Genomic DNA, 15,439 nt, shown 5'->3' with positions numbered 1-15,439 from the left:
CTACGCGGCCTACTGGGCCGTGATGCTGGCGCTCTACTGGGTGGGCGTGCGGCGGCTCTGCCGGCGGCGCGCGGGCGGCTACCGCGTGCAGGTGTGAGGCCCGGAGCCGGGCGGGGGAGGGGGGCGTCCCCCGGGAGCCCCGGACTTGCTGGCCCACTCACTGGGCCTCGCTTTCCCTCCTCTGTGAAGTGAGGGGGTCAACCCAATACTCTTCAGCCTGGACTGTTTTGGGGCTGGGACTTGGGGTCTCTGGGCAGGGGTATTTATTGATCAGGGTGTGGATTTTTAGGGGCGGGGGGAGACAGGGGCCCCCATATGGTGTTCTGGGGCCTGCTCTCTTCCTGTTCGTATTTAATATCCATTTGTACTGTGTGATTAGGATATAATAAAGAATTTTATTTATTTTCTTCTGAGTCTCCCCTCGTTTTTTTGAGAACTGAGGGGCTACGTGGTTGAAGACTGAGGACTCGTGAGTCTGTCTTGTGTGCCATCTGTGTGTGTGTTTTTTTAAGTTTTTAATGTTTATTTATTTTTGAGAGACAGAGACAGCATGAGCAGGGGAGGGGTAGAGAGTGAGGGAGACAGAATCCGAAGCAGGCTCCAGGCTGTCTGCACAGAGCCCGTCGGGGCTTGAACTCACCAACCTGAGATCATGACGAGCTGAAATCGGACGCTTAACTGAGCCACCCAGGCGCACCAACCTGTTTTTTTGTTTTATTTGTTGAGAGTGAGCAGGGGAGGGCAGAGAGAGAGAGAGAGAGGGAGAGAGGGAGAGAGAGGGAGAGAGGGAGAGAGGGAGAGAGAGGGAGAGAGAGTTCCAAGCAGGCTCTGCAGCATCAGTGCAGAGCCCGACGGTGGGGCTCAAACTCACCAACTCAACTGTGAAATCATGACCTGAGCAGAAGTCGGATGCTTAGCAGGTGCCCACAGCTGTCTGAACTTAGACAGGATACCCTCCTTCTTCGGAGGCTGGGTTCTCTGCCAAACAGGGAGACCAATCCCATAGGTCAGAGTTGTGAGGGTGAAACCTCTCAACTCCTCTCACAGACACCTGTGTAGCACCTACTGCGTGGGGACACAGGCGCTGCGGAGGGCGTCTTCCTGGAGCATCTACTCTGCTACTCAGGAAGCTAACTTGCACCTTCTCTCCTCAAACCCTCGCTTCCCACCCTGAGCTGGCTTCCCATCTCACGGAGAAAACAGGTGGATGAGAACATCTTCCGTCCCCACCTGCACGGCTTCCCACCTGGGTGCCCACACAGGCCACCTTCCCCCACTACTGAGGGTGAACTGAGTTCCAGTGCCAGCCCCTCTAGTGCCAAAGATCTACACGCTCCCTGCCATCAGTTCTTCCCTTCCCACGGGCTCTTGCCCACCAGCATCCAAATGTGCCATTGCTCTCTCATTTTTAAGACTCCCTGCCTTGACCTAGTTCCTCCGGAGCTGCTCATTTTTTAAAAAGTAATCTCTTGCCCCAGGCACCTGGGTGGCCCAGTCGGTTGAGCGACCCACTTCAGCTCAGGTCATGATCTCACAGTTCGTGGGTTCAGGTGGTATGTCAGGCTCTGTGCTGACAGCTTAGAGCCTGGAGCCTGCTTTGGATTCTGTGTCTCTCTGCCCCTCCCCCTCTCATGCTCTGTCTCTGTCTCAAAAATAAAGCATTAAAAAAAAAACTTTAAGTAATCTGTACCCCCAGTGGGGCTCGAACTCACAACTCTCAGATCAAGATTTGCTTGCTCTACTGACTGAGCCAGCCGGGCACCCCTTACTGCCTCGCTTCTAACAGCAAAACTCCTTGAGGGCTGTTTATATTTGTCCTGTTTCCACAAAGTTCAGCCGCGTAAAGCGTTTAATTCAATAGACTTGTGCAGCCATTACCAAAATCTAATTTTCAAACATTTTCATCACCCCCAAAAAGGAAGTCCATACCCACTGGCAATCACTTGCATTCCTCATGCATTCATTCTGAATCCACCTCCACACTCCAGGCAACCATGATCTACTCTCTCTCCAGATTTGCCTCTTCTGGATATTTCACATAAATGGAATGATGCACTACAAATTTCTTGTGACACTTCTTTTGAGGTTCATCCGTGTTGTGGCACGCATCAATGGCTCGTTCCTTTTCAGGGCCAAATAATATTCCATTGTAGGGCTGTGCCACATTTGCCTTATGCATTTATCAGTTGATGGACATTTGGGATGTTTCCATTTTGTGGCTATTGCGAATAATACTATGAACATTCACACACAAGCTGTTGTGTACACATAGGTTAAATTCTCTCCGGTGGAATTCTCTAGGAGTGGAGTTGCTGAGTCACAGGGTAATCTTGTGTTTCATTTATTGCCAGATGGTTTCCCCCAGTGCCTGTACCATTTTATATTCCCACCAGCAAAGTATGAGGGCTCTGATTTCCCTATGTGCTCACCTGACTCTTCGATGACAGCTTCCCAGGGGGTGTGAAATGGTATCTCACTGTGGTTTTGATTTGCATTTCCCTGATGACTAATGTTGCCTCCCACTGACTATTAAACCCATGCCAATCAGATGGCTCCCCCAACCCCACCCCATCGCTCTATAGAAAGTGCTCAGGTTAAGTTCGTCAGCGAGGTCCACGTGGCTAAAACCAGTGGCCACTTCTCAGGCCTCCTATTTCATGATGTGGCAGCGTGTGACCAAGTGGTCACTCTCCTTGAAATGCTTTCTTCACTTGGCTTTCAGAATGCCACAGGTGCCTTGTTTTCCCCCTTGGTTTTCCTTCTCGGTTCCATTTAATGTCTCAGACTGCTTCGCCTTGGAGAAATCTCCTCCTATCCATTCTCTTACCCATCTGCACTCATATCCTCTGTGTACCCAGCGACATGGCTCTGAAGGCCTTGTTGATGCTCCCTGCCTGGAGAAGGGTCTCTGGGACTTGTATGTTCAAATCAGACCTCACCCCTACATTCCAGACTTGTATCCCCAACCGCCTCCGGGGTATTTCCACTTGGGATACCTCATAACCAGACCCAGCTCCGCACCTGTCCTCCTCTTCCTTCCCCCAACAACCCCACGAAACCTGCCCCTCCAGCAGCACCCCTTATCTCTGGAAATAGAACTCCGACACCAGAGCTGCTCACGCTGTGTGCACAGTGCACAACAGTAACCCCGATCACGTAGAGGACACAGAACAAAGAGTGCGATCCAGACTTACACCCCAGGATGCCCAGACGCGTGCCTCTGTGACTTCTGTTTTCATAGACGAGGGACAATTTAAATTATCAAAGCTATCAAAGATGATACATTTAACTCCTTGGTTGGCACTGGCCACGTTTGGCCCGTTTCATGGCCACAGGTGGCTGGTGGCCACCATGATGGACTGTGCATTATCTAGAACATTCCCATCATGGCAGAGGGTTCTACTGAACACTGGTGCCCCCCTGACTGTTGACACCTGCCCCTTCTCTTTTCTTCCCCTCACACCCACCACTTGGATCCACCAGTGAGCCCCACTGGCTCCACCTTCAGGACAGATGGAGAACCTCTGCTTCCCACTGTTTCCTGGATTCAAGCCGTCCAGATCATCACAGCGGATCCTGCTTCTACCCTCGCCCCCTACGGTCTAGTATCGACGAAGTAGCCTTGCAAATCTAATCAAATCATGACCTTCCTTGCGTCAAAAACTGCCCGTTTACACTCATCCCTGGGGAAAACGCAGACCTTACAGTGGCCAACGTCCTGCATGATGTGTTCCCCTCGCATCTTCTCTGACCTCGCTGTGCAGCCACGTCCTAAAGTCCTGCTCCAGATGCCCTGGGGCCTGGCCATGTCCCCAACGCTGGGCACACTCAGGTTGTTTCTGACTTGATGCACTTTGCTTAATTTTCTTGTTCATCGTCTGACCAGCCATTAGGACATAAACTCCATGAGGGTGCAGACTTCTGTCTGTCCTGATTTCTTCATTGCTGTCTCTCGACAGTTCCTCGAAAAGGCCCGGCACATAGGAAGTACTCAGTAAATATTCTCTGAACGAATGAGTAAAGGGGAATACATCAGTGAACAAGAATGAGTAGATGCTTAGAAGGAACTTATCTTTCAGGTCAGAAGACACAAACCCAAATAAAAAACACAAGCTGACATTGAGTCCCAATGCGTGCTTATGCACTAAAATGGGGGTGTTCGCTGTGGGGGAGGTGCAGTCAGAGATGGCGACACTTGGGCTGGTACGTGTGCACTGAGAGGGAGGTAGCGTTGTGAGGTCACAGTAGAGTCATTTCAAGTGTGGAGAACAGCAGGTGCAAAGGCCCGAACATGGAGCTGAGCTTTGTATTTTTAAGAGCCAAAAAAACAAAATGGCCAATGCAGGTAGAAAGTAAAGATGGAAGAGAAGAGAGTCAGGAAAATACATTGCCAGGCATACAGAGTTCTCGGGGCGAGTAAATAGGTTAATACTTGTAAAGGCTTTCAGGGGAAACCATACCTGGGTTAACTAGCCGGTAATGAGGTTCTGGAGAGGGTGACAAGAATCATGACATATACAAGGAATGAGCAAAGGCCAGACAAACTGCAGGGTAGAAAGATCAAGGGGGAAGAGCGGTAGAGGACAAGGCTTGCCAGGTCGGCAAGGGCCAGAACCTGGGGGATCTTGGAGGCCTTGACAAAGAACCGGATTCTGTCCCAATGGCAATAGGGAGCCACTGAAGGCTTTTGAGCAGGAATAATCTGATCTGACACACTTTATTTTTTTAAGTGTATTTATTTTGAGAGAAAGAGCACAAACAGGGGACAGGAGCAGAAAGAGGAGAGAATCCCAAGCAGGCTCCATGCTGTCAGTGCAGAGCCCAATGCAGGGCTTGATCCCATGAACCTGAGCTGAAATTCAGAGTCGGACCCTGGTATCCCTGCTCTAACATACATTAAAATATTACTCTGGCTGCTATGTGGAGGACGGCATGCAGCAGGAAGAGGCCAAGGGGGCGGGGGGGACGAGTGGGGATGCTACTGTAGTGATCCAGGCAAGAGATGACGGTGGCTGCGGCCACAGAGAGGGGGCAGCTTCACAAGCCGTTTAAGAGTCAAAAAGGCTCAGGCATGGAGACGGAAGAGGAGGAGGAACTAAACACTTGGGTTTCTGGTAGAGCAGCTGGGTGATGGTGGTCCCTCTAGCAGGAAAGCCGTGGGGAGGCACGGGCTTTCAAGAAGACATCAAGGACTCTGAGAATGTCTTCTGCAGGCTGCAGCGTCAGAGAGACTTCCAGAAATCCGGGGCGGGATCCCAGGCCCTTGCACTGTGACAACTCTGCATATTACTGTCATTAGGAGCATATTCACCTGGGCGTATTTGGGATATGCTGCTTCTCCTGCTACCTGCATTAGTACTGACCACCGTCCAAGAGAGCTGAAATATATTCTTTATTTTAGGGATGAGAGCAGGATAAGGAGGTAAGAAAAGGATACCTTTGTTAGTTGCTCTTGAGGTACCATCGAAAGAATAGCCTGGGGAAACAAGGAGGTGCTTGTGTTGGGGGAGGAGGTTGGGGAGGAGATATCGGGGTCCTGGAAGCCTGGGTCCCAAAGGTGGATAAGGTCTGCACTCTTGGATCTGAGGGGGGAGGGGGCTGGACACTCAGGGCTGAGGAAGAAGGGCGGATGCTGGCACTCCGGAGTCCAGGGGACTCACCACACCATAAGGGTCGCACTGGCCGCTGCGAGGGCGGCGAGGGCCGCGAGCAGGCACCGGTTGCCCGGCGTCAGAGCTCCGGGCCTGGCCAGCAGCTCGCCCAGGCTCGGCCTCCAAGGCTCCAACTCCGTCTCTCGCGGCTCCCAGCGCAGCACTTTCCGAAAGGAGACCTGGAGCTCGATCTCCCCACGCGGGGGCGCACTGGTCACTGCGGGGGCGCGCACGTCAGCCGGGCGCGCGCCCCACGCAGCCCCGCCCCCTGGCGCAGCCCCGCTCGCACCGTCAAGGAAGAAGTAGAGTCGCGCCACTGGGCGCTGGTCGTGCAGGACTGAGCAAGAAAAGGTCCCGCTGTGCGTGGGCTGCACCGGCCGGATCCGCGCCAGGTATCCGTGGGCCCGCGGGATGTCTCGGAAGTAGGACTGGTCCTGCGTTCGGACCTGCGGGACGCTCGGGCTGAAGCGGCGGAGGAGGGGATCCCTGCCCAAACCAGGGTCGGGTTCCCTCTCCGCGTCTCGCCAAACCAGAACGTTCGAGCCCCGCCCCCGAACTAGACTACACCTTCTCGAGCCTTGGCCCCACCCCTCATTCCTTATTAGCCGACACTCCCCCCTCCCCCCCACTTCACACAAGACCCCGACCACTGGGCGCCGTACTCGCTCTCCGGCCCTAAATCTTTCCTTACGCTTTAAGCCACCCTCCTGAGCCTTGATTCCACTTCTAAATCCTGGGACTGTCCCCTTGCACGAAGCGTGAATCTAGACCGAGCTCCCCTCGAGTCCCAGCCCCTGCGTCCTGACCCCCCATCTTCTAGGGAAGCAAAACCCGCCTCCTAAACCCTTCGCGTTGCCCCCCGCCCCGACTCACACCTCCTCCTGCGAACTTCCAGGAATAGGTGATTTCCTCCTTAGGCAGCTGGAAGTTCACAGCGCAGGAGAACTTAGCCTGCCGACCCCGAGTCACCGTCACGTCCTGAACTGAAGAACAGGTCCGCGTCAGCACCCGGGCACGGCCCCCTGGGGCAGCGTCCCTTCCCAACTCAGCCCTAGTTACTCCAGTTCGTCCCTTTTCTTCCCCTTCCAGGCCCCGCCCCTCACCTGGGCAGTCCAGCGGGAGGTTGCAGGCCTGGGAGTAGCACCCGAAGCAGACGAAGCGCCGCGCGACGTCCTGGAATCCTGTGGGCCGGAAGCGCTGCCCCTGGGCTCCGTCTACGTTCCCCAGCCCGGGTCCCTTTGGCCAACTTAAGGTCTGTTAAGCCTCCGGGGCTCGATCGGCCTTGACAGGCCCCGGGCGCCGCCTTCCCTGTGCTCGTGGCTGCGTTGCCAGCCCCTAGGACTCTTATTGGTTTGTTTTTGCTTCGAGACCCGCCTTATATGAGGCTTGTGAGCAATACCTGGGTTTAAAGACTTCTCTCCAGGGTTCTTCTCTCCAGGTCTCCTTCGGACCCGGACCCGAAGCCCACCCCAGGTTTCGCTCCTGACCACCTCCCATCCCCCTCAGTTCTGAGCTCTGAATGAAGTGCTTACCGCAGGGAGGGACGCAGGCCCGGACTGTGGAGAAAGAGGAAACGTAACTACCTTGGAGGGCCTGGAAGTGCCCATCTAGAGCTGCCCTACGGGATGTTACTAGGCCAGATGCTTGCCAGCTGGGGGCGGGGCCAGGCCTGCCACCGCCCACCGGGGGCGGGGCCAGGCCTGCAGCATTCCACGGAGGTCAGGCCCAGGCCTGCTTCTTACCAAGGAGGTGGGGTCAACCCCGGTGTGTTCCACCGAGGGAGAAGGGCTGGACCCAGGGCGATTGTTTTAGGGGCCAGGGTCTAACTAGGGAGCTCAGAGTAGAGGTGTTGGCTAGGCTAGAATTGGCCCGCTGAGGGTCCACTTGTAAGGAAGCATCAGAGTGCGCAGACAGATCCAGGGAGAGGCCCGGGCCAATCTGGGACACAACCATCCCAAGAAGGAGTCCTAGTTGGAGAGGAGACCACATCCAGAGTGGTCCTGGCAGAGGGAGAGGCTGTGTCCGGAGTGACCCACCGAGGGCAGTGGCTCAGAGGGACTGGGCCGAAGGGAGAGGATGGCTGGCTCAGGAGTTTTCTAATCTTGTGTGCGTCCTGCCCTGAGGGAAGGAATTGGAGCCTCTTTTACCTCTTTGAAGTTTCTTTCTTTCTTTCTTTCTTTTTTTTTTTTACCTTGTTTAAGTTTCATAATGACCTTCCGCATTTTCTCGGCAGCATCCAGGAAAGCAACATTAAAGGAACCTGGAGAGTGGAGGGGGGCCTTGTAGTAAAGACCCTTCCCTTCCTCAGCCCCTCCCCACATGTCTAGTATATACCGCACCCCCTCTTCTCACCTCCTCCTACCTGGTCTACCTGGAGACCTGACCGATCCCTAAATCTCCTTCCATCTGCCCCTGGACTATCTCTCCAGCGGAACCCACCCCCAACCCCCGCATCCTCTGTGTTGATCTTCTTGAGGGGAAAGGGGAAGATAAAGATCAAATTCCTCACCAAGTCCTACCAGCCCTGCATGGTCTGGCCTCTCTATTCCATCTTGCCCACCTATCATTTTGCCCAGTATGAAAACAACCGTATTCTCTAGCACCTCAGGGCCTTTGCACAGGCTGGCTTCTGTTTCTAGCACATTTCCCCCCATTCCTACCCATCCATTGTCTCCCACCACAGATCTAATCTAATACAGTTCCCTATTTTTGTCTCTCGAAGTGTTCCATTCAGAGTTCTCAGTTTACAATCATACATATTTGTATAATTGATTTAATGTTTCTTTTTGAGAGACAGAGAGAGCATGAGCAGGGAAGGGGCAGAGAGGGAGACAAAGAATGTGAAGCAGGCTCCAGGCTCTGAGCTGTCAGCACAAGAGCCTAACATGGGGCTCGAACTCACTGCGAGACCATGACCTGAGCCAAAGTCGGACCCTTAGCCTGGGAGCCACCAGGTGCCCCTTCTGTAATTTATATATACAGCGATCGTGGAAGTCTGTCTCTTAAGTTCGTAAGCATACTGTTCGTCATTCCTCAGTGCTGCACCCCCCGAGCGCAGGGCAGGGCCCTGAGTCTTAGAACGTGCTCGAGAAGAGTGTGCAGAGTGAATTCCAGGATGCAGCTGGAATGGAGACCACAACTGGTGGCCGGCAGCTCCAGGCCATCTCTTGCGTCCATCTTTGGACTGGAGATTATTTTTAAAAATTAACCGGTTGCCATAATGTAAAATTTGGGAAAGTCACATGAAATGTTTGGCATTCCTTTTAAACAATTTGGAAGAGACTGTATTTTCGTGAGGCGGCAGTTAGCTAGAGCTTGGGGGCTGCCACCCCGTCTCCACAGGGCACGCACCTGACACTTCTCCGTGGTCTCCAGATTCTATTCAGTTCTGCGCCTCTTTTACTCTTTTTATCAACATCCTTATGGGTGTTGGGAGTGTTGGGAGTTCTGACCCTTGCAAGGGCCTCCAAACTGTAAGGTTTTGTGGCTTTTCCCAGAGTGAACGGCTGGATTGGTGGATGGGTCGTGGCGGCTTCAGAAACTAGAAACATGGGAGGTGTTGTGGACTGAACCGTCTCCTTCCCAAATTCACATGTGGAAGCCCTAACCCTGAGTACCCCAGCATGTGACTGCACTTGGAGATACAGCCTCAAAGAGGTCATTACGTTAAAATTAGGTCATCAGGGTGGACCCCGATCTGGAATGACTGACTGCCTTATCAGAGGAGGAAACCTGGATCTGGACACACGGAGGGAAGACCATGTGAAGACACAGCGGAAGGGAAGATGGTCATGTACAAGCCTAAGAGAGAGGCCTCAGAGGGACCCAACCGTGCTCACCCCGATGCCTTGATCTTGGACTTCTAGCCTCCAGATTTGTGAACAAACACCTTTCTGTTGTTTAAGCAACCCAGTTTACGGCACTTTGTTATAGCGACCCTAGCAAGCTGATACTCAGGGATAGCTAATTGCCCCCAAATATCTCTTTAGTAGTGTCACACTGCATTTCGACGGGGAAGGCACCCCGGCCCCTGCCAACCACCCAGCTAAAGGACTCGATTTCTCAGTATCCCTTGCAGCCTGTCATTGTGGTCATGTGACCCAGTTGTGGTCATATAACCAAGTTCGTTACTGATCCTTCCCTTCCCCCATCTTGCTGCCTGCAGCTTGGACTGGATGGCTGGAGCTCCGGCAGTCATGGAGAACCATGAAGACAAGGGCTGCATCCTGGGATGGTAAAGCAGGTAGCCAGACGGGGTTTGGGTCCCCAAGAAGATGAAATGGTGCTGCCATACGGAAGTGCCTACCTCCAGATTCCTACGTGGGAGAAATAAACTTCTAGCTTGCTTAAGCTGCTACACATTCCTCTATTTTTTTTTTTTTTAAGTAGGCTTCATGCCCAGCTCAGAGCCCAACACAGGGCTTGAACTCACAATCCTGAGATCAAGACCTGAAGTCAAGAGTCGGACCCTTAACAGGCTGAGCCACCTGTTCCTCTGTGATTTAAATCGATCAGAAAGGAAAGGAATGGAAGACAGTGGCAGCAGTGGCTGACGCGATGGTCCTTGGGTGTAAGTTGGAGAGAGGGGGCACCGAATCCAGGAAGTGGGTTCAGAATGAGGGGTCAAGGACTTAGGTGTCTTTCCTTGGCCACAGGGCACACGTGTGGTCTGGAGATGGCAGGAGGATCAGAAGGATGTGGTCAGAGCAGGGTGCTCAAATGAGAGGCCAGGATGTTAGAGGAGTCATCCAAGGAATATCTTTGGGCCAAACCAAGTGACTCAGGGATAAGGAGTATGGGACATACCAAGTGAGTCCCGCCCAGGGTATGTGTGTGTGTGTGGTGTCAAGTCACTCATGGGAATAAAACAGGCACAGCATAAAATGTGCAGAGGCAGAGGGGTGGAGGTTGTGACGAGTGAGCCACAAGGGGGCGTGAGTGGATGTTGTAAAGTCTCCCCCATATATATATATAAATTATATATATATATGAATATAAATGCCTGTCTGTCATCAGGAACTTCAGGCTGTTTCAGACCACCCGGGTTTGAGTCGTGGCTCGCCTATCTGTGAGCGCACCTGTCTCACATCTGAGATGTCCGTTTCCGGTCCTCTTCCATACGTGACCTTGGCCAAATATTTAACTTTCGCAATCCTCAGTTTGCAAGATGGGGACAATATCAGCGTCTGCCTCTTAGGGCTGGGCCGGGGCGGGGGTGTTATTTAATGCCATACGGTAAAAAGGCAGCCCCATGCCAAACTACGTGCCATTTAATGGCTGCACAAGAGTATGTCTGTAAGTGCTTTGGCTGGTACCCAGTGAGAGTTACAGACGGGTCAGCTGCTAGTATTTGTCATCTCCAAGTTTGCGATGGGGAAACTGAGGCACAGAGAAGTTCGGAAGGTGGCCCAAGGTCACACACAGCTACACTTCGCCCCAGGTGGCTGAGCTCCATGACAGGTGGCATACCTCCCTTCTCTACACCATCCCGTCCATTCCCTGGTTTTTATACACAAACAGTATCACCTGCCACCACCGAGAGCCTCTTGGATCAGCGTGTCCATCTCTTGGGTCCTCCGTTTGGGAGACCTGGGAGCCACCCTTGCCATCGCTCTCACCCCGCACGCGCCCAATCCAGACATCTCCTGGGCCCGTCCTCTGTGTCCAGCTGGGCCCCAGCTTCCCCATCTGGAAAATGGGGCTACGAAACCCCACCGCACAGGGCTGGTATGAAGGGTATCTTTTAGAGGAGAGGTAACCTGTAACTGCGGACACAGCCTCGTCCATGTTCGGGGCAAGTCTGGCGCATCGTCACGTCCTTGATCTTCCTACCCTTCCACGCTCACGCTTGCCCCTCAGCGCAGCCATCATCCTGGCCCCCAGGCCCTCCGCGGCTGGTCCAAACCCCCGACCTAATCCTCCCTGGTTTCCTTGCTTTGGCCCTTGGCCTGCATGGCCTCAGTCAGATACTGCCTCTTTCTTTCTCCCTAAAATCCTCCAGCGTGGCTCCCACCTCAAGAGCAGAAGCTGCCGTCAGGTTGAGGGCCCACAAGAATGGTCCTCAAAGTGTGTTCCCGGAGCATCACCTGGGAACTTGCTAGAAATGTCCGCTTCCTGGACGCTCCTCAGACCTCCTGGTCAAAAATGGAGGGTGGGGGCCCGGCGTGTGCTTGTTAACCAGCTCCCAGCTGATCCTGACATCCGAGGGAGCCTGAGAACCACTGGCCTATGAGGTCCTACGGGATCTGGATCTTTGAAGCCTCTGATTTCATCTCCTCTTGCTTTTCCCTCCACTCTAGCCCCTTGCACTAGCTCCTCCCCCAGATTACCTGCATGGCTCGAGTCTTTACCCAGTTGGATCTTCTCATTTGCGATTCCCCTGACCAACCAATTTATCACCTCACGGGGCACGGGGCGCCTGGGTGGCTCAGTTGGCTGGGTGTCCGACGTCAGCTCAGGTCATGATCTATCTCACAGTTCACCAGTTCAAGCCCCGAGTCAGGCTCTGTGCTGACAGCTCGGAGCCTGGAGCCTGCTTCGGATTCTGTGTCTCCCTCTCTCTCTGCCCCTCCCCTGCTCACGCTCTGTCTCTCTCTCAAAAAGAAATAAAAACATTTTTAGAAATTTAAAATAATCATCCCATGGGGCACCCTGTTCCCTTTCTGTCCTCTGTGTTCCTCCACATCCTGGATTACCAACTGACACACTAGTATTTCATTGATTCTGTTTATTGTCGGTCCCTCCCACCGCCCCCAATACAAGCAACCGACCTGAGGGCTAGTGGTTTGGAGCTTTGGTCACAGCTAAGTCCCCAGCCTTGTTTCTGGCACATTCAATAGATACCTGTTGATCATACTGCACCAGCTTCTCCCGGCCTCCAGTCTGGCCCCCACAGAACCCCAGAGGATCTTTCTACACCCAGAGCTGAGCCTGCCCGTCCTCCACTCATAGCCCTGCTCCTTCAGGACAGTCTGAAGTCTCCCTGACCTTGCAGTTAAACCCTGGACCCATGTGTCTGGCTGCCTCCTGGATGTCCCCTGCGTCCCTCACCGTCACTCCGTCCTAGCCCACCTCACCATCTACTCCCACTCTGGTTCTTTTTCCCGGACTCCCCGTCTCCAGGATGACCCAGCGCCCACCCTCGCATGGGGACCCTGGGTGCTGCCCATTACCCTCCAACTCCCCAAACAGCCCCATCAGACCCACCCCGTGTCCCTCTTGCGCTGGACTCTCATCTTCATCCATGTCCTCTGCTGCACCTTCACAGCCCTGCCCCAGCTCAGGCCTCCCTCCCACAGCCTCCACCCAGGCCTCCCAGCCTCCACAGTCTCCCCACTCCAGTCCGTCCCACACACAGCTCTCGGGGGAGGTCTCCTACATACAGAACTGGACTTGTTCCTGCTCTTTTCAGAAACTTCTCTGATGAGGCGGCCTACGTGGGGAGAAAAGGTATTTTCTGAAGTCTTGAGTCTCTCCCCTCACCCCATCTCTGAGTCACTGAGGCCTCTCTTTGGGATTTGGGGGATCTGCAGCTGAAGTCTTCATGCTGACCCCCACCCCAGACACACTCTGGGTGGATAGGACCCTCCCCATCTTTCAGGATCATTGTCAGAAAGCTTGGTAGGCAAGAGCGGAAAGCAAAAGACCTAACTGCAAATGTAGAAACAAACCCTGAGCCCTGGACGTCCAGCAGGCCAGGTTATGCTGCAAACAGTGCTCCGGCCTCCCTCCTCCCTCCTCCTCTTGAGGTCTGTCTGGTGAGGAGGCTCCTCCCACTCACCACCCTGCACAGCCATCAGGGAAGCAAAGAAATTGTCCCACCTTACAGATGGGTAAGTTGAAACGCTGAGGGAGGCAGCAACCCATCCAGAACCTCATAGCCACGAAGAGGGGGAGCCACACGGCCAGGTCAACCTGCTTCCAACTGGGCTTCAGGCTCTAGGCCATTTCTGCACTATTCTTTGACCTCCCTGCCAGCATCCGCCCATCCCTTCTTCCGGACCCGTGACCAAGCTCACTCAGCTTACTAGCACTGCCTCAGGATCTGCCATTTTCTGGGCCCCTCTCCCCTGCACACACACATCCGCCTCCTGGGGGCTTCTAACCGGCACCCGCCAGGCCCTCCCCACCCCACTCACCCTGGGCAGCAGCGACCTCCTGTAGAGAGTGGGTCATCTGGGCGAACGCATCGTGCAGGCGGCCTCTCTCGTCGTAGTCTGAGTAAGGGCAGAGGGCAGAGGCTGGGAAGAGCGGTTCCGTCCACACCACGCCCACAGTGTGGCCATCCTGTCTCTCTCCGGGTCTCTGGCCACCCCCCACTGCTGTCTGCCATCTCTGAGTCTGTCCCCGCCCTGAGTCTGTCTCCCTACATCTCTGTTCTCTCCTCTCTGAGTCTCTCCCCCATCTCTGTCCCTGCAGTCTATCCAGCATCTCCATCCTCCCTTGAGTCTGCCCCCTCACATCTCTATTCTCCCCCTCTCCGAGTCTGTTCCCCATCTCTGTTCCCCCTCCCAATCTGTCTCCCCATCTCTATCCTCTCCTGATCTGTCCCCCATCTCTACACTTCCCCCCAAGTCTGCCCTCCCAAATGTCTATCCTCCCCCGAGTCTGTCCCTCACTCTCTGTCCTGCCCAAAGTCTGCTCCCGCTGTCCCCTGTGTGAATCGCAGCGGTCCTCAAGGTGCTCGGGTCCCTCCCTGCACCCCCCCCCCCCCAGGATCCCGGAGGACAGTGGCAGGTCTCCTCACTGATTTCAATGTCTGCGAGGTCTGCAAAGGCGCTGCTGAATGCCTCCTGACACTTCTCCAGCTCTGGGCCCTGCGTGCCAGCAAAGATCTGGCAGATGCGCCTTCGCTCCTTATAGGACGTGAAGCAGATGAGACAGGCCCAGGCGGGGTCCCTGAAGACCATGAGGGCCACCAGGGCAGATGGAACAGCACTGTCTTGGGCCAGTGGGGCCATAGCGGAAGGTCTAGGCCCAGGGAGAAGCTGGTGACCTTTGTGAGGTCACTATGGGGTGGGTGAGGGTCAGAGGTCAGATTTCTGTGGCTGGGCATATGTCAAGCTCCGGGTTTTCAGGGAGAAAGGGTATGTGCGGTCAGGGGTCAGGCAGGCAATCCCCACCCAGACGTGTGGTTGGTCCGGACGCCAGGCTCCCAAGAACCTCACCTGTGACCCTGGATGTCCTCACAGGTTAAAGGGTCTCAGGGACCCAGAGGCCGGCAATGTGGAGTGTGTTGGCCCGAAGGGCCTGGCGTGGGGTGGAGGTTGGAGGAGTCAGAGTGGAGATGGCACAGAGATACTGAGAGACCCCGAGAGACAGAAGCTGAGACATGGAGGGATACCAGGAAACACAATAAGAGAGAGAGATGGAGAGAGTCTGAGAAGCTGCTGTGTAGACACACAGAAGACTCCAGAGATACAGTGCAGACAGAGAGACCGAGAAAGCCAAATAGAGGCTTCTTGGCAGGAAAGAAACTCCTTGAGGGAAAGGGAGGAGGGAATGGAAGAAGTGAGGACAGGACAGGAGAGACAGCCCAGCTCCTCCTCCCAGGATCCCCCGGCCTGGGGCAGCGGTCAGGGGCTGGGGTCCCCGCCGGGCGTCCCGTGCAGGGCGCAGCCTGGGGAAAGCTAGGAGGCCGTATAGTGATCTCCGTGGGTGTCCTCCTCAACTATACAACCTCCTACCTCAGCCCGGGGGGCGCGGCAGGTGGACAGACAGACGGATGGACGGACAGATGGGGGCCAGGAGGACCAGGGAGGGCGGGGAGGGCCGGGAAGACCCCAGCC

General features: G+C 54.7%; 2 protein-coding genes and 1 long non-coding RNA gene across 4 annotated transcripts in view; 2 read left to right on the top strand and 1 right to left on the bottom strand.

Annotated features, from left to right (window-relative positions):
• Positions 1-407, top strand: part of HAS1 (hyaluronan synthase 1) — a 10,634-nt gene extending 10,227 nt beyond the window's left edge. The window contains exon 7 of the mRNA XM_029924365.1: positions 2-407. Within this exon, the coding sequence (XP_029780225.1) occupies positions 2-97 (96 nt within the window). The 3' untranslated portion in view covers positions 98-407. The remainder of the gene's footprint in view (position 1) is intronic.
• A 4,966-nt stretch (positions 408-5,373) lies between these two features.
• On the bottom strand, positions 5,374-14,786 carry SPACA6 (sperm acrosome associated 6). Of its 2 annotated transcripts, XM_029925299.1 has the most exons (9): positions 14,398-14,786; positions 13,790-13,867; positions 7,843-7,911; positions 7,184-7,207; positions 6,755-6,832; positions 6,525-6,634; positions 5,941-6,097; positions 5,661-5,868; positions 5,374-5,476 (listed from the first exon to the last, which is right to left on the bottom strand). In XM_029925299.1, the coding sequence occupies exons 1-9, from the start codon at positions 14,609-14,611 to the stop codon at positions 5,443-5,445; spliced, it is 972 nt and encodes a 323-aa protein (XP_029781159.1). In that variant the 5' UTR covers positions 14,612-14,786; the 3' UTR covers positions 5,374-5,442. The 2 variants fall into 2 exon arrangements, with proteins under 2 accessions (XP_029781159.1, XP_029781157.1); XM_029925297.1 differs by lacking the exon at positions 14,398-14,786 and having other exon boundaries at positions 13,790-14,118.
• On the top strand, positions 5,916-10,008 carry LOC115280418. Its single transcript, XR_003903770.1, has 3 exons — positions 5,916-6,043; positions 6,741-6,903; positions 9,817-10,008. It is a non-coding gene; the product is annotated as an uncharacterized LOC115280418 (long non-coding RNA).
• Positions 14,787-15,439: the final 653 nt, after the last annotated feature.

The sequence above is a fragment of the Suricata suricatta genome, chromosome 16 (assembly GCF_006229205.1).
Source record: "Suricata suricatta isolate VVHF042 chromosome 16, meerkat_22Aug2017_6uvM2_HiC, whole genome shotgun sequence".
NCBI lineage: Eukaryota > Metazoa > Chordata > Mammalia > Carnivora > Herpestidae > Suricata > Suricata suricatta.
Note: the sequence above shows the minus strand (reverse complement) of the source record. Positions and strands in the feature narration are given on the sequence as shown.

Excerpts from the sequence above, each read along its gene's own strand:
- SPACA6 (XM_029925297.1), bottom strand. The coding sequence starts at position 14,087 with ATGGAGATGCTGGATAGACTGCAGGGACAGAGATGGGGGAGAGACTCA. Across the intron at positions 6,635-6,754 it reads CCTCCCGCTGGACTGCCCAG|TTCAGGACGTGACGGTGACT; the intron begins GTGAGGGGCGGG and ends CCTGTTCTTCAG. Across the intron at positions 6,098-6,524 it reads GGAAGTTCGCAGGAGGAGGT|GTCCGAACGCAGGACCAGTC; the intron begins GTGAGTCGGGGC and ends AGCGTCCCGCAG.